General features: G+C 38.8%; 1 protein-coding gene across 5 annotated transcripts in view; it reads left to right on the forward strand.

The window, feature by feature from the left end:
* Positions 1–27,737, forward strand: part of LOC117331619 (FERM domain-containing protein 4A-like) — a 169,438-nt gene that overhangs the window by 58,702 nt on the left and 82,999 nt on the right. For all 5 annotated transcript variants that reach the window (XM_033890440.1, XM_033890437.1, XM_033890436.1 and 2 more), the window contains 2 exons: positions 1,159–1,224; positions 13,451–13,545. In XM_033890440.1, coding sequence (XP_033746331.1) covers positions 1,159–1,224; positions 13,451–13,545 — 161 coding nt within the window. The remainder of the gene's footprint in view (positions 1–1,158; positions 1,225–13,450; positions 13,546–27,737) is intronic.

Genomic DNA, 27,737 nt, shown 5'->3' on the forward strand with positions numbered 1-27,737 from the left:
GACAGCCACTAGGGGGCGTGGGTTACAGTTAGTGTGTTGTTTGACAGCCACTAGGGGGCGTGGGTTACAGTTAGTGTGTTGTTTGACAGCCACTAGGGGGTTACAGGGATGAAGGATCCATTTGTCATACTATATCACTATAATCTGGTGAGGATGGGTAAAGGATAGAACTTCAGTAGTGCCTTGAGTGTTACAAAATGTCTTAGAATCTTGTCAGATTACAAAATAATCACATCCAAAAACTGACATGGATTTTCAAGATTTACTTCTGCTTAAAAAGTTAAATGTGATATTTTTATTGATTTTATTGTTCTGCTCTTTGCAGCTTACAAGGTTTCTTTGAACCACTGTGGAATAACTAGGTGTTTTGGCAGTTTAGACTTGCTGAGCTCCTAATTATGTGATTTAGTGGCAGTGTAAACAGTTAAGAATTGGATATATTTCATACAAAGATGCTCTTGTTTAAATTGGATGATGGAATTCCACTGATGAATGTTGGTTGTAATATCACACACAGATGTCTGGCTAGAGATGCATGAAGCCTCTAAAACAATCAGATTCTCTTGCAATGAGCCATTCCAGAATGAAGAAAGTGAAAACATGCGTGATAACGGCTGGTCTGTTGATCTGTAGAAAACATTTACAGTTATGATGCATTCGTTTTTGTATTTGACATGAGTATATTGGAATAGAAGAACTGTGTGAGATCACAGCTTACACAAGCTTCTGACAGTATATATGTGAACGATTTTGTGGCTGTAAAAACTCAAGACTTGATAGAGATCTCTGGAATATTTCAGATGTCTATCAAACAACTTTCTTCATTTGTAAACCCATAACTTGTACCACTGCCCTGCTGACTACATTGAGGAACCACAAGCACTGAGGTAAACTGGTAGATGTGAAACTCTCCGTTTGTTGCTTACTCTCTTATTAGAGTTAACGTTGTGCAAGATTTGTATTGAAGCTTGAAGGCCAGAAATAATACCTTGTTGCCATGCATGGTGTGTTGGAAATATTAACTCCAGGGATGATCCGAGTTGTCTTTTCAGCTTTAATTTGTTTATTCTTACTGATAACGAATGTGTGATGTAATTATCCACAAATATTTTAATGGTTGCATTATAATTCATAGTACACATTCATTATATTTTGCAGATGAATGAAGGCAGAAAGAGTCAAATTGTACTGCCAGACGAGCGGATATTGGACATTCTAATACAAGTAAGTATAGCTATTTAGAAGGTTAGATTCCATTCTTAAATGTATTTTATAATAATCAAGAGTACATTGGGATCATGTTATATTTAGTGTGTTTAGACAGACTTTAAAGGTTAAGTAAATAGGAATTCTAATTCATTGGAGATGTAGCACAGAAAATAGTTGGTCAATAAAAATGTGAGATATAAAAAACTACATCATTTCATTTTACATATTAAGCCTTAATGACATTTGTTAATTGACATCAGGACACTGAGTCAATGACCCATTATAACTGACCCTGACATGTGACAATGATGTCGTCAACTAATTACTCAATTAAAGTTTTCTTGCACAGCTGATAATGATTACAATGTTGTCAAAGAAATTAACAGTAAAGTGATGAGGAACAGAAAGGAAAATTTTGAATTTGGAAATAGAAAATAAATTCAATTATTTTATTCCAATATAATTGTATGTAAATTGGTTGTTAATTTCTAATATTCACTTACATCAAGATATCCCACTAACATGAAATGAATGTGAGACCCCTGTACTCTCCCAAAGATATAGGACAGAATTCACTGTACTCTCCCAAAGATAAAGGACAGAATTCACTGTACTCTCCCAAAGATATAGGACAGAATTCACTGTACTCTCCCAGATATAGGACAGAATTCACTGTACTCTCCCAAAGATATAGGACAGAATTCACTGTACTCTCCCAAAGATATAGGACAGAATTCACTGTACTCTCCCAAAGATATAGGACAGAATTCACTGTACTCTCCCAAAGATAAAGGACAGAATTCACTGTACTCTCCCAAAGATATAGGACAGAATTCACTGTACTCTCCCAGATATAGGACAGAATTCACTGTACTCTCCCAAAGATATAGGACAGAATTCACTGTACTTTCACAGATATAGGACAGAATTCACTGTACTCTCTCACCGATATAGGACAGAATTCACTGTACTCTCACACAGATATAGGACAGAATTCACTGTACTCTCCCAAAGATATAGGACAGAATTCACTGTACTCTCACACAGATATAGGACAGAATTCACTGTACTCTCCCAAAGATATAGGACAGAATTAACTGTACTCTCCCAAAGATATAGGACAGAATTCACTGTACTCTCCCAAAGATATAGGACAGAATTCACTGTACTCTCCCAAAGATATAGGACAGAATTCACTGTACTCTCCCAGATATAGGACAGAATTCACTGTACTCTCCCAGATATAGGACAGAATTCACTGTACTCTCTCACAGATATAGGACAGAATTCACTGTACTCTCTCACAGATATAGGACAGAATTCACTGTACTCTCCCAAAGATATAGGACAGAATTCACTGTACTCTCCCAAAGATATAGGACAGAATTCACTGTACTCTCACACAGATAAAGGACAGAATTCACTGTACTCTCCCAAAGATATAGGACAGAATTCACTGTACTCTCTCACAGATATAGGACAGAATTCACTGTACTCTCTCACAGATATAGGACAGAATTCACTGTACTCTCTCACAGATATAGGACAGAATTCACTGTACTCTCCCAAAGATATAATACAGAATTCTTTGTACTCTCTCACAGATATAGGACAGAATTCACTGTACTCTCCCACAGATATAGGACAGAATTCACTGTACTCTCCCAGATATAGGACAGAATTCACTGTACTCTCACAGATATAAGACAGAATTCACTGTACTCTCCCAAAGATATAGGACAGAATTCACTGTACTCTCTCACAGATATAGGACAGAATTCACTGTACTCTCCCAAAGATATAGGACAGAATTCACTGTACTCTCACAGATATAGGACAGAATTCACTGTACTCTCACACAGATATAGGACAGAACTCACTGTACTCTCACAGATATAGGACAGAATTCACTGTACTCTCCCAGATATAGGACAGAATTCACTGTACTCTCCCAAAGATATAGGACAGAATTCACTGTACTCTCACACAGATATAGGACAGAATTCACTGTACTCTCACACAGATATAGGACAGAATTCACTGTACTCTCACAGATATAGGACAGAATTCACTGTACTCTCACAGATATAGGACAGAATTCACTGTACTCTCTCACAGATATAGGACAGAATTCACTGTACTCTCACACAGATATAGGGCAGAATTCACTGTACTCTCACACAGATATAGGACAGAATTCACTGTACTCTCACACAGATATAGGACAGAATTTACTGTACTCTCACAGATATAGGACAGAATTTACTGTACTCTCACACAGATATAGGACAGAATTCACTGTACTCTCCCAAAGATATAGGACAGAATTCACTGTACTCTCACACAGATATAGGACAGAATTTACTGTACTCTCACAGATATAGGACAGAATTTACTGTACTCTCACACAGATATAGGACAGAATTCACTGTACTCTCTCACACAGATATAGGACAGAATTTACTGTACTCTCACAGATATAGGACAGAATTTACTGTACTCTCACACAGATATAGGACAGAATTCACTGTACTCTCCCAAAGATATAGGACAGAATTCACTGTACTCTCACACAGATATAGGACAGAATTTACTGTACTCTCACAGATATAGGACAGAATTTACTGTACTCTCACACAGATATAGGACAGAATTCACTGTACTCTCACAGATATAGGACAGAATTTACTGTACTCTCACACAGATATAGGACAGAATTCACTGTACTCTCACACAGATATAGGACAGAATTTAGATATAGGACAGAATTCACTGTACTCTCTCACAGATATAGGACAGAATTCACTGTACTCTCTCACAGATATAGGACAGAATTCACTGTACTCTCCCAAAGATATAATACAGAATTCTTTGTACTCTCTCACAGATATAGGACAGAATTCACTGTACTCTCCCACAGATATAGGACAGAATTCACTGTACTCTCCCAGATATAGGACAGAATTCACTGTACTCTCACAGATATAAGACAGAATTCACTGTACTCTCCCAAAGATATAGGACAGAATTCACTGTACTCTCTCACAGATATAGGACAGAATTCACTGTACTCTCCCAAAGATATAGGACAGAATTCACTGTACTCTCACAGATATAGAACGGAATTCACTGTACTCTCACACAGATATAGGACAGAACTCACTGTACTCTCACAGATATAGGACAGAATTCACTGTACTCTCCCAGATATAGGACAGAATTCACTGTACTCTCCCAAAGATATAGGACAGAATTCACTGTACTCTCACACAGATATAGGACAGAATTCACTGTACTCTCACACAGATATAGGACAGAATTCACTGTACTCTCACAGATATAGGACAGAATTCACTGTACTCTCACAGATATAGGACATAATTCACTGTACTCTCTCACAGATATAGGACAGAATTCACTGTACTCTCACACAGATATAGGGCAGAATTCACTGTACTCTCACACAGATATAGGACAGAATTCACTGTACTCTCACACAGATATAGGACAGAATTTACTGTACTCTCACAGATATAGGACAGAATTTACTGTACTCTCACACAGATATAGGACAGAATTCACTGTACTCTCCCAAAGATATAGGACAGAATTCACTGTACTCTCACACAGATATAGGACAGAATTTACTGTACTCTCACAGATATAGGACAGAATTTACTGTACTCTCACACAGATATAGGACAGAATTCACTGTACTCTCTCACACAGATATAGGACAGAATTTACTGTACTCTCACAGATATAGGACAGAATTTACTGTACTCTCACACAGATATAGGACAGAATTCACTGTACTCTCCCAAAGATATAGGACAGAATTCACTGTACTCTCACACAGATATAGGACAGAATTTACTGTACTCTCACAGATATAGGACAGAATTCACTGTACTCTCTCACAGATATAGGACAGAATTTACTGTACTCACACAGATATAGGACAGAATTCACTGTACTCTCACACAGATATAGGACAGAATTCACTGTACTCTCACACAGATATAGGACAGAACGCACTGTACTCTCTCACACAGATATAGGACAGAATTCACTGTACTCTCTCACAGATATAGGACAGAATTCACTGTACTCTCTCACAGATATAGGACAGAATTCACTGGTGGCCATGATCTATTATACTTGATACTTCTGTGTTAGAGATGAGAGCAGGCCCTTATGGTTGTTTGATCTTGACCTTGCAACAGAGACTCTACATAAGGAGTGTACAGATGTAGTAGTTTTCATATCCACCATGTCTTTAGGGTAAAAACAACAATGGGGAATGTGATCCATCTTTTACATGGGACAAAGGTTATATGATGTACTTGATCTTCTCTTACACAAAAGTAACATATTCTTTGATGTGATGGGGTCAAAGGTCTAGGTCAGAAGGTTAAATAACTCTTGACATATTTTATCAATGCTCAGAATTTCTAATTATTGTTTAATCGGTGTGCATAGAAGTATTGGTGCTCTAATAATTAATAATGGTGTCTGTTTATCTCTACATCTGTCCATTATTGAACATGTTCTTCAGGTTAGTTCCAGTATCAATGTGAATGTAGGATTACTGACATCTACTAGTTGTGACATACTGTCTGTCCCGGCCAGCACTTTCATTTCTGGTGATCATTTCAGAATCAAGAATGCCCAAATGTCTGAAATTTTTCATGAGTCAATTAAAATCAAGGTCACTTAAAGAACTGCTAAAAAACCACGATTTAATTACCCTTTTTGAAATTGCACTTGGTGACACATTGTAATATACAGATGTACAAAAAGGGTTTTAAAAGTTCCTAAGGTTTAAATCATGATTTGGTACTAAAAATAGAACTTGGAATATACTCTCCAAAATAAGTCATATAGCCCTCTAAAAGGCAAAATTTTTGAAATTCCTAGTGATGATGATACACTGATTCACCGATATGATTTAGGTGGTTGTTGTATGTGCCAAAGGTCACACTTTACCACTTTTGAATAAAATGTTTGTTTACAAGATACCTCATTAAAAACTATACCAATTAAGTTGACTAGAGAGTCATAATATCAAAATGCTGTTGTTTATATATATATTTGGAGTATAATGACAGAAATTAAGTATCAGTATACACTTAGTTAAGCTCAGGTTTAGAGACAGACACATTGAGGGCCCTTTCACTCAGATTTAGAGACACACAATGAGGACCTGTCCACTCAGGTTTAGAGACACACAATGAGGACCTGTCCACTCAGGTTTAGAGACACACAATGAGAACCTGTCCACTCAGGTTTAGAGACACACAATGAGGACCTGTCCACTCAGGTTTAGAGACACACACATTGAGGGCCCTTTCACTCAGGTTTAGAGACAGACACATTGAGGGCCCTTTCACTCAGGTTTAGAGACACACAATGAGGACCTGTCCACTCAGGTTTACAGACAGACACATTGAGGGCCCTTTCACTCAGGTTTAGAGACACACACATTGAGGGCCCTTTCATTCAGGTTTAGAGACAGACACATTGAGGGCCCTTTCATTCAGGTTTAGAGACACACACATTGAGGGCCCTTTCATTCAGGTTTAGAGACAGACACATTGAGGGCCCTTTCACTCAGGTTTAGAGACAGACACATTGAGGGCCCTTTCACTCAGGTTTAGAGACACACACATTGAGGGCCCTTTCACTCAGGTTTAGAGACACACACATTGAGGGCCCTTTCACTCAGGTTTACAGACACATTGAGGGCCCTTTCACTCAGGTTTAGAGACACACAATGAGGACCTGTCCACTCAGGTTAAGAGACAGACACATTGAGGGCCCTTTCACTCAGGTTTACAGACAGACACATTGAGGGCCCTTTCACTCAGGTTTAGAGACACACACATTGAGGGCCCTTTCATTCAGGTTTAGAGACAGGCACATTGAGGGTCCTTTCATTCAGGTTTAGAGACAGACACATTGAGGGCCCTTTCACTCAGGTTTAGAGACAGACACATTGAGGGCCCTTTCATTCAGGTTTAGAGACACACACATTGAGGGCCCTTTCATTCAGGTTTAGAGACAGACACATTGAGGGCCCTTTCATTCAGGTTTAGAGACAGACACATTGAGGGCCCTTTCATTCAGGTTTAGAGACAGACACATTGAGGGCCCTTTCACTCAGGTTTAGAGACAGACACATTGAGGGTCCTTTCACTCAGGTTTAGAGACACACACATTGAGGGCCCTTTCATTCAGGTTTAGAGACAGGCACATTGAGGGTCCTTTCATTCAGGTTTAGAGACAGACACATTGAGGGCCCTTTCACTCAGGTTTAGAGACAGACACATTGAGGGCCCTTTCATTCAGGTTTAGAGACACACACATTGAGGGCCCTTTCATTCAGGTTTAGAGACAGACACATTGAGGGCCCTTTCATTCAGGTTTAGAGACAGACACATTGAGGGCCCTTTCATTCAGGTTTAGAGACAGACACATTGAGGGCCCTTTCACTCAGGTTTACAGACAGACACATTGAGGGCCCTTTCATTCAGGTTTAGAGACAGACACATTGAGGGCCCTTTCATTCAGGTTTAGAGACAGACACATTGAGGGCCCTTTCATTCAGGTTTAGAGACAGACACATTGAGGGCCCTTTCATTCAGGTTTAGAGACAGACACATTGAGGGCCCTTTCACTCAGGTTTACAGACAGACACATTGAGGGCCCTTTCATTCAGGTTTAGAGACACACACATTGAGGGCCCTTTCATTCAGGTTTACAGACAGACACATTGAGGGTCCTTTCATTCAGGTTTACAGACAGACACATTGAGGGTCCTTTCATTCAGGTTTAGAGACAGACACATTGAGGGTCCTTTCATTCAGGTTTACAGACAGACACATTGAGGGTCCTTTCATTCAGGTTTACAGACAGACACATTGAGGGCCCTTTCATTCAGGTTTAGAGACAGACACATTGAGGGTCCTTTCATTCAGGTTTACAGACAGACACATTGAGGGTCCTTTCATTCAGGTTTACAGACAGACACATTGAGGGCCCTTTCATTCAGGTTTAGAGACAGACACATTGAGGGCCCTTTCATTCAGGTTTAGAGACAGACACATTGAGGGCCCTTTCATTCAGGTTTACAGACAGACACATTGAGGGCCCTTTCATTCAGGTTTACAGACAGACACATTGAGGGCCCTTTCATTCAGGTTTAGAGACACACACATTGAGGGCCCTTTCATTCAGGTTTAGAGACAGACACATTGAGGGTCCTTTCATTCAGGTTTACAGACAGACACATTGAGGGCCCTTTCACTCAGGTTTACAGACAGACACATTGAGGGCCCTTTCATTCAGGTTTAGAGACACACACATTGAGGGCCCTTTCATTCAGGTTTAGAGACAGACACATTGAGGGCCCTTTCATTCAGGTTTACAGACAGACACATTGAGGGCCCTTTCATTCAGGTTTAGAGACACACACATTGAGGGCCCTTTCATTCAGGTTTAGAGACACACACATTGAGGGCCCTTTCATTCAGGTTTACAGACAGACACATTGAGGGCCCTTTCATTCAGGTTTAGAGACACACACATTGAGGGCCCTTCCACTCAGGTTTAGAGACAGACACATTGAGGGCCCTTTCATTCAGGTTTAGAGACACACACATTGAGGGCCCTTTCACTCAGGTTTAGAGACAGACACATTGAGGGCCCTTTCATTCAGGTTTAGAGACAGACACATTGAGGGCCCTTTCATTCAGGTTTAGAGACAGACACATTGAGGGCCCTTTCACTCATGTTTAGAGACACACACATTGAGGGCCCTTTCATTCAGGTTTAGAGACACACACATTGAGGGCCCTTTCACTCAGGTTTAGAGACAGACACATTGAGGGCCCTTCCACTCAGGTTTAGAGACACACACATTGAGGGCCCTTTCATTCAGGTTTAGAGACAGACACATTGAGGGCCCTTTCATTCAGGTTTACAGACAGACACATTGAGGGCCCTTTCATTCAGGTTTAGAGACACACACATTGAGGGCCCTTTCACTCAGGTTTAGAGACAGACACATTGAGGGCCCTTCCACTCAGGTTTAGAGACACACACATTGAGGGCCCTTTCATTCAGGTTTAGAGACAGACACATTGAGGGCCCTTTCATTCAGGTTTACAGACAGACACATTGAGGGCCCTTTCATTCAGGTTTAGAGACACACACATTGAGGGCCCTTTCATTCAGGTTTAGAGACACACACATTGAGGGCCCTTTCATTCAGGTTTAGAGACACACACATTGAGGGCCCTTCCACTCAGGTTTAGAGACAGACACATTGAGGGCCCTTTCATTCAGGTTTAGAGACACACACATTGAGGGCCCTTTCACTCAGGTTTAGAGACACACACATTGAGGGCCCTTCCACTCAGGTTTAGAGACAGGCACATTGAGGGCCCTTTCACTCAGGTTTAGAGACACACACATTGAGGGCCCTTTCATTCAGGTTTACAGACAGACACATTGAGGGCCCTTTCACTCAGGTTTAGAGACACACACATTGAGGGCCCTTTCACTCAGGTTTAGAGACAGACACATTGAGGGCCCTTTCATTCAGGTTTAGAGACAGACACATTGAGGGCCCTTTCATTCAGGTTTAGAGACACACACATTGAGGGCCCTTTCACTCAGGTTTAGAGACAGACACATTGAGGGCCCTTTCATTCAGGTTTAGAGACAGACACATTGAGGGCCCTTTCATTCAGGTTTAGAGACAGACACATTGAGGGTCCTTTCACTCAGGTTTAGAGACACACACATTGAGGACCTGTCCACTCAGGTTTACAGACAGACACATTGAGGGCCCTTTCACTCAGGTTTAGAGACACACACATTGAGGGCCCTTTCACTCAGGTTTAGAGACAGACACATTGAGGGCCCTTTCATTCAGGTTTACAGACAGACACATTGAGGGCCCTTTCATTCAGGTTTAGAGACAGACACATTGAGGGTCCTTTCACTCAGGTTTAGAGACACACACATTGAGGGCCCTTTCACTCAGGTTTAGAGACAGACACATTGAGGGTCCTTTCACTCAGGTTTAGAGACACACACATTGAGGGCCCTTTCATTCAGGTTTAGAGACAGACACATTGAGGGCCCTTTCATTCAGGTTTAGAGACACACACATTGAGGGCCCTTTCACTCAGGTTTAGAGACAGACACATTGAGGGCCCTTTCACTCAGGTTTAGAGACACACACATTGAGGGCCCTTTCACTCAGGTTTAGAGACACACACATTGAGGGCCCTTTCATTCAGGTTTAGAGACACACACATTGAGGGCCCTTTCACTCAGGTTTACAGACAGACACATTGAGGGCCCTTTCATTCAGGTTTACAGACAGACACATTGAGGGCCCTTTCACTCAGGTTTAGAGACACACACATTGAGGGCCCTTTCATTCAGGTTTAGAGACAGACACATTGAGGGCCCTTTCACTCAGGTTTAGAGACACACACATTGAGGGCCCTTTCACTCAGGTTTAGAGACACACACATTGAGGGCCCTTTCATTCAGGTTTAGAGACACACACATTGAGGGCCCTTTCACTCAGGTTTACAGACAGACACATTGAGGGCCCTTTCATTCAGGTTTAGAGACAGGCACATTGAGGGCCCTTTCACTCAGGTTTACAGACAGACACATTGAGGGCCCTTTCACTCAGGTTTAGAGACACACACATTGAGGGCCCTTTCACTCAGGTTTACAGACAGACACATTGAGGGCCCTTTCACTCAGGTTTAGAGACACACACATTGAGGGCCCTTTCACTCAGGTTTACAGACAGACACATTGAGGGCCCTTTCACTCTGGTTTTGAGACAGACACATTGAGGGCCCTTTCACTCAGGTTTAGAGACACACACATTGAGGGCCCTTTCACTCAGGTTTAGAGACACACACATTGAGGGCCCTTTCACTCAGGTTTAGAGACACACATTGAGGGCCCTTTCATTCAGGTTTACAGACAGACACATTGAGGGCCCTTTCACTCAGGTTTAGAGACACACACATTGAGGGCCCTTTCATTCAGGTTTAGAGACACACACATTGAGGGCCCTTTCATTCAGGTTTAGAGACACACACATTGAGGGCCCTTTCATTCAGGTTTAGAGACACACACATTGAGGGCCCTTTCATTCAGGTTTAGAGACACACATTGAGGGCCCTTTCATTCAGGTTTACAGACAGACACATTGAGGGCCCTTTCACTCAGGTTTAGAGACACACACATTGAGGGCCCTTTCATTCAGGTTTAGAGACAGACACATTGAGGGCCCTTTCACTCAGGTTTAGAGACACACACATTGAGGGCCCTTTCATTCAGGTTTAGAGACAGACACATTGAGGGCCCTTTCACTCAGGTTTAGAGACAGACACATTGAGGGCCCTTTCATTCAGGTTTAGAGACACACACATTGAGGGCCCTTTCATTCAGGTTTAGAGACAGACACATTGAGGGCCCTTTCATTCAGGTTTAGAGACAGACACATTGAGGGCCCTTTCACTCAGGTTTAGAGACAGACACATTGAGGGCCCTTTCACTCAGGTTTAGAGACAGACACATTGAGGGCCCTTTCATTCAGGTTTAGAGACACACACATTGAGGGCCCTTTCATTCAGGTTTAGAGACAGACACATTGAGGGCCCTTTCATTCAGGTTTAGAGACAGACACATTGAGGGCCCTTTCATTCAGGTTTAGAGACAGACACATTGAGGGCCCTTTCACTCAGGTTTAGAGACACACACATTGAGGGCCCTTTCATTCAGGTTTACAGACAGACACATTGAGGGCCCTTTCATTCAGGTTTACAGACAGACACATTGAGGGCCCTTTCACTCAGGTTTAGAGACACACACATTGAGGGCCCTTTCACTCAGGTTTAGAGACAGACACATTGAGGGCCCTTTCATTCAGGTTTAGAGACAGACACATTGAGGGCCCTTTCATTCAGGTTTACAGACAGACACATTGAGGGCCCTTTCACTCAGGTTTAGAGACAGACACATTGAGGGCCCTTTCACTCAGGTTTAGAGACAGACACATTGAGGGCCCTTTCACTCAGGTTTACAGACAGACACATTGAGGGCGCTTTGTAGTTTACTTTAACTTGTAATATGGAATGAATACATGTATATATATATAGCTTTCAGTTTTTTCACACTCTGTCTTTTCACATGGAAGGCCTAGGTTTAATTCCTGAAATCTTAGCATGGAATTTTCAGTCAAAGTATAAATATGTTCCCCAACCCATCACCATCTCAGTATAGATGGGTCTAGGGTGGGTGCTACATTATATGTGCTGTCAGTTAGCTATATATAGTAAAGATAAAAAAAGTTGTGTTTTAGAAGCATGGCTCAGTGTATACACATTACATACAGAGACTTGAAAATGTCTATAACAAGTTATAGGTTACATTATTCTGAAAACTAATTACTGATTTGCTATGTGCATTATTAGCTCACCGGTTACGAGTAACCGAGAGCTAATGCTGTTACCCCGGCTTCCGCATCCGTGTCGGTGTCGGCGTCCCACCCCCAAAACTTTAAAATGTTTTGGGGTAAGTTTTTGGAAAGCTTGTTAGTCCAAAAGTATACACTTCATGCCCTTCTAATTTGGTTTATACATTCATTAGAGGTCTAGGAGTGATGTTATGGTAAAATCAATCATGCAGAAAAAAATTGTGATTTTTTACGCATTTTACAATTTTGTGGACTTAACTTTTTTGGCACCAAAACCCACTTTAAAGTTTTTGGGGTCAGCTTTTGAAAAGTTTGTAAGTCTAAAAGTATACACCTCATGCCCTTCTAAATTGGTTTATACATTCATTAGAGATCCAGGAGTGATGCTGTGGCAAAATCATGCAGAGAAAATTTAAAGTTTTTTTTTGGGGCATTTTACCATTTAGCGGACTTACTTCTTTTGACACAAAAACCCACTTTAAAGATTTTGGGGGTTAGTTTTGGAAAGCTTGTAAGTACATCCATTAGAGGTCTAGGAGCGATATTATGTGACATACAATTTCAAAATGACATGCTTATACATAAATAAAAAATGAATGCATAGTGTGATTGCTGCCGCCGGTGAGCTTTCGCAATCATTGATTGCACTTGTAGAAACTAAGTTGATGTTGACATGCATTGATATTAAAATCATTTTGATTTGATGTATTTTTTTCATTTCAGCCAAAATTGAACACAAAAGACTTGTTAGATCTGGTAGCATCACATTTCAAACTAAAAGAAAAAGAATATTTTGGGATTTATTTTCTTGATGAAACGTAAGTACTGTATGATGCATATGTTGAATGTGGATATTTTACTTGTGTATGACGGTTGTAGTGGAAAGGGATGTGAAGATGATCCTTATACCTCTCGTATCAACTGTTGTTTTATAACATCTTGTGTATTTCTCCATTTCCTGAATGCATTATACATACTTGCTACAGGAAGGTCATTCACTAAGATTTAGGAGTGACACGGTTAAAGACTTTCTGTGATAACAACATTTACCAGTTGAGGATGTATCATCTGTGTCAATCAGCCCTTAACTTTTCTGATTTATATACAAACTTTTCTGATTTATATATATATATAAGGCCTTTTATAATAATAATCAACCATAAAATATTCCCGTATTTTCTGGATGGTTGGAGGTTATATTTTTACAGGAAGTGAGGAAATAAAGAAAGAATATAAAGCATAAAGGTTAACCAAATTTTCTAAAACTAGGAGATTTTAAAGTGATAGCGGTTTCATTGGATTGTTTTGGGTGATATTGTTAACTATCTATATATCATGGATCTCAGTGCAAATTATCAAGTATTTGTGATTCCTTAGATATGATAAATATTACACCATTGAATACAAAATGATGTAGGAAATGAGCTTTTTAATTCACCACCTAGAACAATTTTTATACATCCTCCAACACCTAATGACGACGTTTGGTACCCCCTCTGTATCCTCACCGACAACATATCTTCTCAAATTTCTCTCTGATAATTGTTATGTATTGGACAAATAAAGAAACAGATAATATATTTTTCGATCCTTTTTTGAACAGATTAATTATATTTAGCATGAGGATCTAAAAGAAGACTAATTAGATAGCTTCCTCAAACACAAACTTAACAATTTTACCACAGATGGATTTATATAATTTAAGTTGCTATGTGACTTTAACTTTTCATATTCAACCTGAAAACTTCTTCTACAGACTGATGTTTATTTTTGTATGTAAAAATAATTTCCCACAAAATAGATATCAATTTAAAAACAAGCACAATTTTTACCTGAGTTGAATTAAGGTTGATGTGTAACTAACTTTTCATGTTCAACTCTGAATCTCGTTCTGGAATGTGAGGAAATAGCAGGGATGTCATGTATTGTCATTTGGTGGTAAAGAGCTCTACAAGGGTATAAATCTGGGCAAGATTGGAAGACACACATTTGAAATAAATCAAGGAAGCTTGAAAGCACATTTCTCTTGTCCCTGCTATATAGAATATCAAAAATTAGTATGTTTCTTGATTGTTAGTTTTTGTTTGATTCACATTATTAAGTTAAATTTTGAAAAAAACAAAAACAAAAACAAAAACAAAAAAAATAATTATTAAGTTTGGCATGTTTTGATTTCATCTTTAATTTGTGTTTACAATTATTATTACTTCAATTACCATGAAAGTGGTTGAAGGAATGATAAGTTTTACAAATTTTTTTTTTTTTTTTTTTTTTTTTAAAGTGCTTTAAGAGATTTTGATTACTACATTGGAAGGATGCTAAGTATAGGGAGAGATTGGAAATCTGCATGCTAATCCAACATCTGAATATAAGGAAAGAAATAGAATTAGATGGTCTGAAAGAGGATTATGCGTGTTAATCTAGCATCAGGAATATTGATTGAGGTATTTTATATAGAAAAATATCTCATCCTACACAGCTGTCACACGACTGGCAGGACTAGATCCTTGTAGGCGGAGTACTGATAATACAGCATCTGTAATGTATAAGGATACTGCTGGGGTCCAATGTCTCCTAGTTAAGATGTTATGACAAACTATAGAGTATTTTTGTTTTACATCGGAAAGATTTAATCTGTGTCTCTGAGTGTCTCGATCTGGATAAAAAAACAACATGATGTAGTTGTTGTGTTACCAATGTTTACATGATCCATACACTACATTTTGGCCTGTATACACCACATAACATCCTGTGTGTTTATAAAACATCAAATGACAGTTGGAGGCACGCAAGTGTCATACCACATCATTACATTCTGACTAACATAAGTCATTAATCAGAGAGAAAGTCAGGAACACTGAGTTGTGTAGATCTGTTAGGTAGTGATGTAGGGGAGACAACTGGGATAGCCCAGTAGACAATATCTGATCATGAGCCTGACTGTGTTTGACAACCCCCATACTGGAGGTGATGATTTAGGTAAATAAAGATAACGTAGCACAGATGGCAGTGTTGTTATCCACTTCCAGGAGTCATTAATCAAATCTCTACATTCTAGGTGATATGGAGCTTGTCACAAGAGTGGGAAATAACACTGGCTTCACATGTATAAAAAGGAACTGCAGCATTTGTAGTGTGGTAGACACAGTTTTACAATTTTATGTGGTTTCTTTTTTCAAGAAGAATTACCATCGCCAGATATAATTCTCGAACTGGTTTTATCTTTTCAAACATAATTGGGTGTTACCTCTTAGGATTTCAATGGATGACGGTGTTCATTGGTTAATAAACCTTTGTTAACATTTAGTGTCCATCCAGGAATTTAAGTTAAAGTTGAACATACCTTATGCTAGATTCTAAAGAAGCTGAAGAGTTCTTCAGATATTCTCTATGATTCATTATTTCTGAATTTGTTGTTGCATCAGAATACTTATGCAGGTTGAGATGTTTCATCTGGTACTTTTGAAGGAGCCGCATGTATCCTCCTCAAGTGAAGATCTGAGGTTCATGGTTCAACACTGACTACTGTGACTACTGGTGTCAGTTTGTGTTCCTTGGGATGCTGAGGAACGAGCACGCCTATGCTGTTGTGGTTGTGTCCTTGGGCAGGACACTTTACCCTAATTGCTCTGGATGGTATGCGACTGGCTTCCTGTATATTATTAGCCCACCATCATCAGATGATGGGCTATTCAAATTGCCCTGTGTCCATGGTCTGTCATTGGTCTGTCGCCTTTCCCTAGTTGTGCCCTTTGAATTTAGATTTTTGATCAGAAAAACAAAATGGCCAGCAGGCAGCCACCATGGCTTTTGAGAATTGAAGTTTGTTATCTCTATTTCTCGAAGGAAGGATATTCCTCAAACTTCATGTGTAGGTTCCCCATGGTCATTAGTTGTGCCATTTGAATTGAGATTTTTTATCAGATAAAGAAAATGGCTGACAGGCAGCCATCTTGGATTTTAATAATTGTAGTTTATTATCGCTATTTCTTGAAAAGTACTGGAAAAGATATTCCTGAAACTTCATGTGTAAGTTCCCATGGTCCCTAGCTGTGCCATTTAAATTTAGATTTTTGATCAGAAAAACAAAATGGTCGTTAGGTGACAAGAAATTAAAACTTTAGGATGCCCATATTTATCCTGGATTAACCTATTAAATATTTATATATTCTATTATTATTATATTAAATATTTCTTAATACAAGTATAAAATGTTGTCAAGAAATTTAAATTCATATTGTTCATGTTGGAAAGTGTAAGTATTTTCCAACATGAACAATATGAATTTAAATTTCTTTTCTACGAAACGCATGAAGGGCCCACATAGGATTGTGTTTAGTCAGGTTTGAAGTATGCACTGTTTTTTTAGAAGTGGAAGCCTATTTCCAAACATTTTGAGCGAAGTGTTAGTAATATACTTTGAAACCGTCATTTTAAAGTGGAAGGTCAAGCTCTGAAATGTAGTACAGATGTCTCATGTCAGGTCATGATCAAGTTGTGTCCAAGGGGAACAACTCTGTCAGGCTTATCATAAAAGACACTCTCTTATCCTAATCTTGATATGCGTTCAATCTATGAAGTTTGGTTTTTTTCTAAAAAAACATTCTACCAAAATATTGTGAATATACAGGTAACAAATAATAGCTCAGTGGTTAATTTTGTAAGAAGTCATCATTTTCTTTTTGGGAGATAAAGATCGCTAAAAATTGAGTTTTTCGACTAGATGTTGATGAGAATGAGATGGTTTACAGAGGGTAATATCAGCTTGCTACACAAAGATGCCATGTAAAATAGATTTGTTCTGTAACACAAGACAACACTATAGGTATTGGCTACAATATAATGGCTTTCTGTCTGATCAACCTGCTGTTTTTACTGTAAAATGAGCGTTACTGAGCTGTATAATTAGGGAATGTAATTGTGGATGTGTGTGAATGATCTCAAGTCTATCTGCCAAGTCCTGTCATGCCATTTGCCTGGAGACATGCGAGAGAAGTGTTTATACCTTTCTCATACCGCCTGGAATATCCCTGCCATCCATGTTAGAGTGATCAACACCACAGTGTTGAAATGCCTACCAGAGTGACTATACCTAGGCTGCTCTTACTGATGAGAAAATAGACTTGTAGGTTATCCTAGGTGGCAAAATCATTGTTATATAATTATCTCAGGAAAAATTACTGCGAGAGCTACAGAGCTTTTGATTATCCCATGAAAAATAAATATTGGCACTGAAAAAATAACAGTATAAGCTTTTATACCAGATAATATGACAGGCTTTATATAAGTCAGGTTAAAATTATCTAGGAGATTATTCCACAAAATATTTGTCAGTATTTTTCCAGGAACGAAAAATGTATTGGAAAGAATGCTTAATAATCTGGAGCCAAACCACTCATACCTGCCTTGCTACACTATAATGTACATGTATAGAGAGACACTTGATGTTCGTCCTTTAGGCTCAAGTCTTGCACTATTGTCAAGTGCTTTGTTTATAAAATAACTTAACGATGATTCTATTGTAATGTCCTAATTAATTCTCATAAAAATGAATATTCTCAGAATTACCCGCTAATTCTTTTAGTCCTTTAATATTAGAGAACAATTTAAAAAAAAACATTTCTAGTCAATATATGGTATCTTGTGTTTGTTTTGGTGTCTTACATTGGTGTCTAGTGTGGGTGTCTTATATTGGTGTCTAGTGTGGAGGTGTCTTGTTGGTGTCTAATAGTGTTGTGTTGGTGTGCTGTGTTGTGTTGGGGTGTTGTGTTGGTGTGTTGTGTTGGTGTGCTGTGTTGGCATGTTGTATTGTGTTGGTGTGTTGTGTTGGCGTGGTGTGTTGTGTTGTGTTGGCATGTTGTGTTGGTGTGTTGTGTTGTGTTGGTGTGTTGTGTTGTGTTGGTGTGCTGTGTTGGCATGTTGTATTGTGTTGGTGTGTTGTGTTGGCGTGGTGTGTTGTGTTGGCGTGTTGTGTTGTGTTGTGTTGGCGTGGTGTGTTGTGTTGTGTTGGCGTGGTGTGTTGTGTTGTGTTGGAGTGTTGTGTTGGCGTGTTGTGTTGGTGTGTTGGGCAGTTTTTATGTTTGTATTGTTTGACTATACGTCATATATGTTATTAACTGTACATGTATGTAATTTGGCCTGAATTAGATACACGTAATAATATTAAAGTCTGGACATAGTTCTGTAATAACATCGGTTAGTTGTTTTGAATGTCAAAACATGTTGACCAGAGATTGTATAATTGTGTGATTATGTAACTCCCCGACTATAGGTGTAACAGACTAGACAAGGTGTATTACAATAGCAGTAAATCTAGTTATAACAATGGTAACTCTAGGAAGTAGAACTGTAGGCCAGGACTCCCTTTACCAGGGGGAAGTGAGTGGTCTGTTATTGTACCCTATAATGGTAGTAATTACTGTAGGCCAGGACTCCCTTTACCAGGGGGAAGTGAGTGTTCTGTTATTGTACCCTATAATGGTAGTAATTACTGTAGGCCAGGACTCCCTTTACCAGGGGGAAGTGAGTGGTCTGTTATTGTACCCTATAATGGTAGTAATTACTGTAGGCCAGGACTCCCTTTACCAGGGGGAAGTGAGTAGTCTGTTATTGTACCCTATAATGGTAGTAATTACTGTAGGCCAGGACTCCCTTTACCAGGGGGAAGTGAGTGGTCTGTTATTGTACCCTATAATGGTAGTAATTACTGTAGGCCAGGACTCCCTTTACCAGGGGGAAGTGAGTGGTCTGTTATTGTACCCTATAATGGTAGTAATTACTGTAGGCCAGGACTCCCTTTACCAGGGGAAGTGAGTGGTCTATTGTACCCCATAATGGTAGTAATTACTGGAGGCCAGGACTCCCTTTACCAGGGGAAGTGAGTGGTCTATTGTACCCTATAATGGTAGTAATTACTGGAGGCCAGGACTCCCTTTACCAGGGGGAAGTGAGTGGTCTGTTATTGTACCCTATAATGGTAGTAATTACTGTAGGCCAGGACTCCCTTTACCAGGGGAAGTGAGTGGTCTGTTATTGTACCCTATAATGGTAGTAATTACTGGAGGCCAGGACTCCCTTTACCAGGGGGAAGTGAGTGGTCTGTATTGTACCCTATAATGGTAGTAATTACTGTAGGCCAGGACTCCCTTTACCAGGGGGAAGTGAGTGGTCTGTTATTGTACCCTATAATGGTAGTAATTACTGTAGGCCAGGACTCCCTTTACCAGGGGGAAGTGAGTGGTCTGTTATTGTACCCTATAATGGTAGTAATTACTGTAGGCCAGGACTCCCTTTACCAGGGGGAAGTGAGTGGTCTGCTAGTGTACCCTATAATGGTAGTAATTACTGTAGGCCAGGACTCCCTTTACCAGGGGGAAGTGAGTGGTCTGTTATTGTACCCTATAATGGTAGTAATTACTGTAGGCCAGGACTCCCTTTACCAGGGGGAAGTGAGTGGTCTATTGTACCCTATAATGGTAGTAATTACTGTAGGCCAGGACTCCCTTTACCAGGGGAAGTGAGTGGTCTATTGTAGCCTATAATGGTAGTAATTACTGTAGGCCAGGACTCCCTTTACCAGGGGGAAGTGAGTGGTCTGTATTGTACCCTATAATGGTAGTAATTACTGTAGGCCAGGACTCCCTTTACCAGGGGAAGTGAGTGGTCTATTGTACCCTATAATGGTAGTAATTACTGTAGGCCAGGACTCCCTTTACCAGGGGGAAGTGAGTGGTCTGTTATTGTACCCTATAATGGTAGTAATTACTGTAGGCCAGGACTCCCTTTACCAGGGGGAAGTGAGTGGTCTATTGTACCCTATAATGGTAGTAATTACTGTAGGCCAGGACTCCCTTTACCAGGGGGAAGTGAGTGGTCTGTTATTGTACCCTATAATGGTAGTAATTACTGTAGGCCAGGACTCCCTTTAACCAGGGGGAAGTGAGTGGTCTGTTATTGTACCCTATAATGGTAGTAATTACTGTAGGCCAGGACTCCCTTTACCAGGGGGAAGTGAGTGGTCTGTTATTGTACCCTATAATGGTAGTAATTACTGGAGGCCAGGACTCCCTTTACCAGGGGGAAGTGAGTGGTCTGTTATTGTACCCTATAATGGTAGTAATTACTGGAGGCCAGGACTCCCTTTACCAGGGGAAGTGAGTGGTCTGTTATTGTACCCTATAATGGTAGTAATTACTGTAGGCCAGGACTCCCTTTACCAGGGGGAAGTGAGTGGTCTGTTATTGTACCCTATAATGGTAGTAATTACTGTAGGCCAGGACTCCCTTTACCAGGGGAAGTGAGTGGTCTATTGTACCCTATAATGGTAGTAATTACTGTAGGCCAGGACTCCCTTTACCAGGGGGAAGTGAGTGGTCTGTTATTGTACCCTATAATGGTAGTAATTACTGGAGGCCAGGACTCCCTTTACCAGGGGGAAGTGAGTGGTCTGTTATTGTACCCTATAATGGTAGTAATTACTGTAGGCCAGGACTCCCTTTACCAGGGGGAAGTGAGTGGTCTGTTATTGTACCCTATAATGGTAGTAATTACTGGAGGCCAGGACTCCCTTTACCAGGGGGAAGTGAGTGGTCTGTTATTGTACCCTATAATGGTAGTAATTACTGTAGGCCAGGACTCCCTTTACCAGGGGAAGTGAGTGGTCTATTGTACCCTATAATGGTAGTAATTACTGTAGGCCAGGACTCCCTTTACCAGGGGAAGTGAGTGGTCTATTGTACCCTATAATGGTAGTAATTACTGTAGGCCAGGACTCCCTTTACCAGGGGGAAGTGAGTGGTCTGTTATTGTACCCTATAATGGTAGTAATTACTGTAGGCCAGGACTCCCTTTACCAGGGGGAAGTGAGTGGTCTGTTATTGTACCCTATAATGGTAGTAATTACTGTAGGCCAGGACTCCCTTTACCAGGGGGAAGTGAGTGGTCTGTTATTGTACCCTATAATGGTAGTAATTACTGTAGGCCAGGACTCCCTTTACCAGGGGGAAGTGAGTGGTCTGTTATTGTACCCTATAATGGTAGTAATTACTGTAGGCCAGGACTCCCTTTACCAGGGGAAGTGAGTGGTCTATTGTACCCTATAATGGTAGTAATTACTGTAGGCCAGGACTCCCTTTACCAGGGGGAAGTGAGTGGTCTGCTATTGTACCCTATAATGGTAGTAATTACTGTAGGCCAGGTATCCCTTTACCAGGGGGAAGTGAGTGGTCTGTTATTGTACCCTATAATGGTAGTAATTACTGGAGGCCAGGACTCCCTTTACCAGGGGGAAGTGAGTGGTCTATTGTACCCCATAATGGTAGTAATTACTGTAGGCCAGGACTCCCTTTACTAGGGGGAAGTGAGTAGTCTGTTATTGTACCCCATAATGGTAGTAATTACTGTAGGCCAGGACTCCCTTTACCAGGGGGAAGTGAGTGGTCTGTTATTGTACCCTATAATGGTAGTAATTACTGTAGGCCAGGACTCCCTTTACCAGGGGGAAGTGAGTAGTCTGTTATTGTACCCTATAATGGTAGTAATTACTGTAGGCCAGGACTCCCTTTACCAGGGGGAAGTGAGTAGTCTGTTATTGTACCCTATAATGGTAGTAATTACTGTAGGCCAGGACTCCCTTTACCAGGGGGAAGTGAGTAGTCTGTTATTGTACCCTATAATGGTAGTAATTACTGGAGGCCAGGACTCCCTTTACCAGGGGGAAGTGAGTGGTCTGTTATTGTACCCTATAATGGTAGTAATTACTGTAGGCCAGGACTCCCTTTACCAGGGGGAAGTGAGTAGTCTGTTATTGTACCCTATAATGGTAGTAATTACTGTAGGCCAGGTATCCCTTTACCAGGGGGAAGTGAGTGGTCTGCTATTGTACCCTATAATGGTAGTAATTACTGTAGGCCAGGACTCCCTTTACCAGGGGGAAGTGAGTAGTCTGTTATTGTACCCTATAATGGTAGTAATTACTGGAGGCCAGGACTCCCTTTACCAGGGGGAAGTGAGTGGTCTGTTATTGTACCCTATAATGGTAGTAATTACTGTAGGCCAGGACTCCCTTTACCAGGGGGAAGTGAGTGGTCTGTTATTGTACCCTATAATGGTAGTAATTACTGTAGGCCAGGACTCCCTTTACCAGGGGGAAGTGAGTGGTCTGTTATTGTACCCTATAATGGTAGTAATTACTGTAGGCCAGGACTCCCTTTACCAGGGGGAAGTGAGTAGTCTGCTATTGTACCCTATAATGGTAGTAATTACTGGAGGCGTTGTTTAGCACATCATTTCCTGTGCCTGCTACTGTTAACTAGGCTGTTAAGTCATTACACAGCCTCCCCATACAGAGCTAGATCTGGTGCAGATAACTGAGTCAGGAAATCATTATCAAAGAGATAACTTAGATACTTTATATGACATTTAAACTGTTAATTATTTTAGAATGGCTTATAAGAAAAGGTTTTGTTATCATTGCACATGTACAATTAGGATGTTATCATGTAGGTTTTTGTATTAAATAGATCCAGATGCAGATTTATAAAAAATAAAAAAAAAATGATAGATATTAAGAAATATAGATTTTTATCGTTTATTAAGTTGCTCTCAGGCAAAATAAGATATAAAAATTATTATGGTTATTCACAGTTTTGAAGATGATTGTTGTAAAACAGATTTAAATGTATGTGAATTGAAGAGACATTACCCACACCGAAATAAAGTACAAAAAAAGTATGGGAAAAAAGTACTAAAAAAGCATGGAAAAAGTATGCTTTTTTTGACTCAATTTGGAACCTGATATTCCAACACGGTTCCAAATTGAGTCAAAAAAAGTACTAAAGTATAAAAAAAGTCTAACAAAAGTATACCTTTAGTACATTTTATTGTTTTCATTAAGTACAGAAAAAGCACAAATATAGTACAGAAAAAGTACATTAAAAGTACAATAATAGTATAAAGTGCACAGGGCCAAATTGATGGTGTACTTTTTTTGTGCTTTTATACTTTTTTAGTACTTTTACAGGTAAGTCCATAAAGTACAAAAAAAGTACAAAAGTACAAAAAAAAGTATGAAAATGGTACAGAAAAAGCAGGAAATTAGTACTGAAAAAGTAGGAAAAAAGTACCAATAAGGTAGGAAATTAGTACTGAAAAAGTAGTGGAAAAGTAGGAAAAAAGTACTAAAAAAGTAGGAAATTTGTACTGAAAAAGTATCAAAAAAGTAGGAAAATGGTATTGAAAAGAAGGAAATTAGGACTGAAAAAGTAGGAAAAAAGTACCAATAAGGTAGGAAATTAGTACTGAAAAAGTAGTGGAAAAGTAGGAAAAAAGTACTAGAAAAGTAGGAAAATAGTACTAAAAAAGTAGGAAATTTGTACTGAAAAAGTATAAAAAAAGTACTGAAAAAGTAGGAAAAAATTACCAAAAAAAGGGACTTAATTTAATGGTGTAGGAAATTAGTTCTGAAAATATAGGAGATAAGCTTAAATGAGAATACTGCATGCTTAAACAATACATACATCAGTCCCATTCCAAGAGAAATGCACAATTGTATCAAGTGAAAACAAACATTGAAATACAAGATTAGTTATCCAATCACAATTCCACTGAGTATAATTTCATGCCATAGCAAAGTCTTGATCTAATAAGCTCGAAATTTGTTTAAGGGTGAGGTTAAGGATTTACAGATGGACATCTATGTATAAGGGCAATAACTTTTGATAAATTATTCTAATATTTTTTTCAAGCAGGAAAACACAATTTTATATCATGTGTATGTAGGAGATCCAGACAAAAAAAATATACTATTCTAATTAAAAGGGCAATAACATTTGTAAAAATTGTCGAATCATAATTCCTCTGGAGGAAACACAACAAAAGAATGTAAATAAAAAACAATGCATAAATGCATACTGAATACAATGAAGTATGGTATATGCATAATGTTGCTTGCTTAAACTGGTCAAATCCAAGTAAGTGTGAATTCGAAAAATAAAATGTCTGATTCTCTTCATTCCTTTTTTGCTTTATGCGAATCATTGCCCTCAATTCGGACCACAATGCAATATCTTTAAGCTTTCCCTCACTTCAGAATGTACTGCATAATCTGTTGGAAGAAAGAGAAAATTTTAAAATATTTTTTTATATCAAAACTTAGAATAATTGTGAAGATTTGTTTAATATAAAAATGTAGATAATTTTCCTTATATATGCACCTGATCACTTTACTGTCATTTATTACATGCATGTCTGCTTGGAAGTCTTTTTATCAAGAAAAGCTAGCCACAGGTATACAAGTTTAAAGCTACAACATAAAACTTTTAATTATAAGGATAAGTACTTTAATAAAAATCAAGCTACTCCAGAATTCTCTGACAGTTTGTTTTATCTTAAATTATGCAACTAACTATCAAAATACTCCAAAACACAGATTGTTTTTATTCAATGATTTCTTGAGATCATTTTTTTGTGAATTGATCATGATCATGACATACAACAAATTTTCAATGGATTTTATTGACTTCGTTTTTTAATGTATTTTCTTCAAATTCCATATACTATAGTAGACAATTATTAGCTCATTTACCGATATTTTTACATATATTCCCTTAAATAGAAATACACATGTTGCCCGAAATGTGACGTTACTTTCGTTCTTATATTCTAACTTAAAAATGTCATTGCTATTTTTTTTGAAATTTTATGCAATATCTCTTGAAATCAACTACAGAAAATTCTGTAAATATTATCAGATGAATAAGCAAATAATTCTTTACATGTAAGTGAAATTTCAATAAATTCCATTGAAAAACGAAGTCATAAAAAATAATTGGAAATTTGTCAAAATGCATGAAATATGTAGTAAAGATATTACGAATTTACCGTTACGTGACAGAAATAAAAATGCAATATAACTATGTCGAAGTTCGTCAATAAAGAAATAAAATTCTTCTTGTTCTCAATATTTGGGTGCTATCAATCAGGATGCTTATAAAATACCAGGCGTATGGTAGCATAAATCTGTAAATTGAATACTTACGATTGAAACACGTGGATCTAGCAGTTCTTTGTTTATTAAACTCGGGCCGTGTAAACTGTAATCGGTGATGAATTCATTATGAAAACCCTGAAACACGAAGTAATCAAGTATTATTATTAACATGTGTAGGCCCCTATTCACCTATATAATGTGAAACGATGTAGGAACGTGCAGAAGACGAAATAGATTTAAATAATAAAATTGTAAACTTACCTGGTCGCGATATCTGTGATATTTTCGGGTGAAAATGAGCATTTGTCGCCAAAAACAACAAGAAAGCTGATATTCTTTGGCCACTTACTGACAGATAGTCGATCTTCTTCAGTTAGGCAAGAAAATGAATTTCGTTTTTAGGCTATTCTATATCAAAATCGTGTTTGTTTATGTTTCCTCCGTAGATAAACATCCGGTGAAATTCAAACATGGCTATCAGACTTCCCGCTAAAATCTCGCTGTTTGTTGCATCATGGGATAAAAAAAAAGTTTTGTCTGAGATCTACTGTATCGATTTCATTCTTTTATTACTTGTTTTTTTATATTCTACTTCCTTAACCTCTATTGTTCCATACTTTTGGTATTACTACTTCAGCATTTAAAGCTTGCACATTGCACAAAATGATCGCACGAAGCGAACTCGTCAAATCTCGGTAGATTCCGTAAACCGAAGTAAACAAACGAGATCACGGCCCCGAGGTCATAGGTGAACCGACCGATGGTAATCTGACACAGGTATAAGCCTCGTCAGTACCTGTTATGTAATCCGGATGTTTTGTTTAAATGAGGGTAGGCACCTGTGATCTGATCGTAGTGAAAGGCAGTCAAGCTTGACAATATAAATTGTTATAATTAACGCCGCGGGCATAAGACTTAGTCTAAGAGGGGCAATATGTGTACAGGTGAGACGGGAGGTACACAGGTAACTCCAATAAACAATAAAGCTAGGTATGATTTGCCATTACAGTCGACCGTCGCTTATATTAATTAACACCACGGGTGAAATTAACTTTCGGTACGACGTTAGCATATATCCTGATCGCTTTGTTAGCTTAACACACAGGTTTCAAGATTTAGTTTAAAACAGTTGAAATATTTTTGATCGATCTTGGTGTTGCAGTTATTCAAGCCGTCTACTATATCAATTAAAATATTTATGATAGATCTTGGTATTGATCTTGATTTTTGTATACAATAGAGTATTTTATTTGTACACACAACACTCCTACGAGATCATTCTACAACAGATTAGAGTACAGCTACATTGTGTCGTTGTCCGAATTATCGTACGATCTTGCTAAATAAATATCAGACAAATTAAAGTTTTCTTTTTGTGTTCACTTTCACCATTTCAATGAATGCGATGTAATTCTGATTTAAATACCGGAATATTGTTCCTTGATCATGCCTGTTTGTTGTCAGTCAAGCCATATCGAGATCGAGATCATCACAGCGCTTGACTTCAATATACGTTTTACAAAGAAGCGTCCGAGTGACTATATCAGTATTACACATGTTTATATGAGTATATCGGTGAATATTTTGACCGAACACGACGTGATTTCGGGTGCAATTATCAGATGTAATCTTAAAACCACGTATATCCAGCAAGTATATGATATGCAGACAAAGAGCAGGTGATTTTAATTTCATTTGAATGAATTAAAAGCGTATTACAGGCACGGGCACGGGCACATGTGTGTTCGTAGAGTGATCCCCGATCTGGTAGAGGTTAACGTTTGGATAAACGAAATGTTTTAAACTCCGTGAACCTTACTAACAAAGTACATTGAAGTGAAATACTTATGATAATAATTGTTGAATTTTAATTATTTTTAGATAAATTTTTGTGTTACTGATCAAAGTATGAATAGTATTTTTTAGAACATAAAAAAGACAAAAAAAAAAACAACAACAAAAAACGAGATCAAAAACATTTGATATTACCAAATGATAATTTTCTGTATCTTATTTGATAGA

The sequence above is a fragment of the Pecten maximus genome, chromosome 7 (assembly GCF_902652985.1).
Source record: "Pecten maximus chromosome 7, xPecMax1.1, whole genome shotgun sequence".
In the NCBI taxonomy this organism is placed as follows: Eukaryota; Metazoa; Mollusca; class Bivalvia; order Pectinida; family Pectinidae; genus Pecten; species Pecten maximus.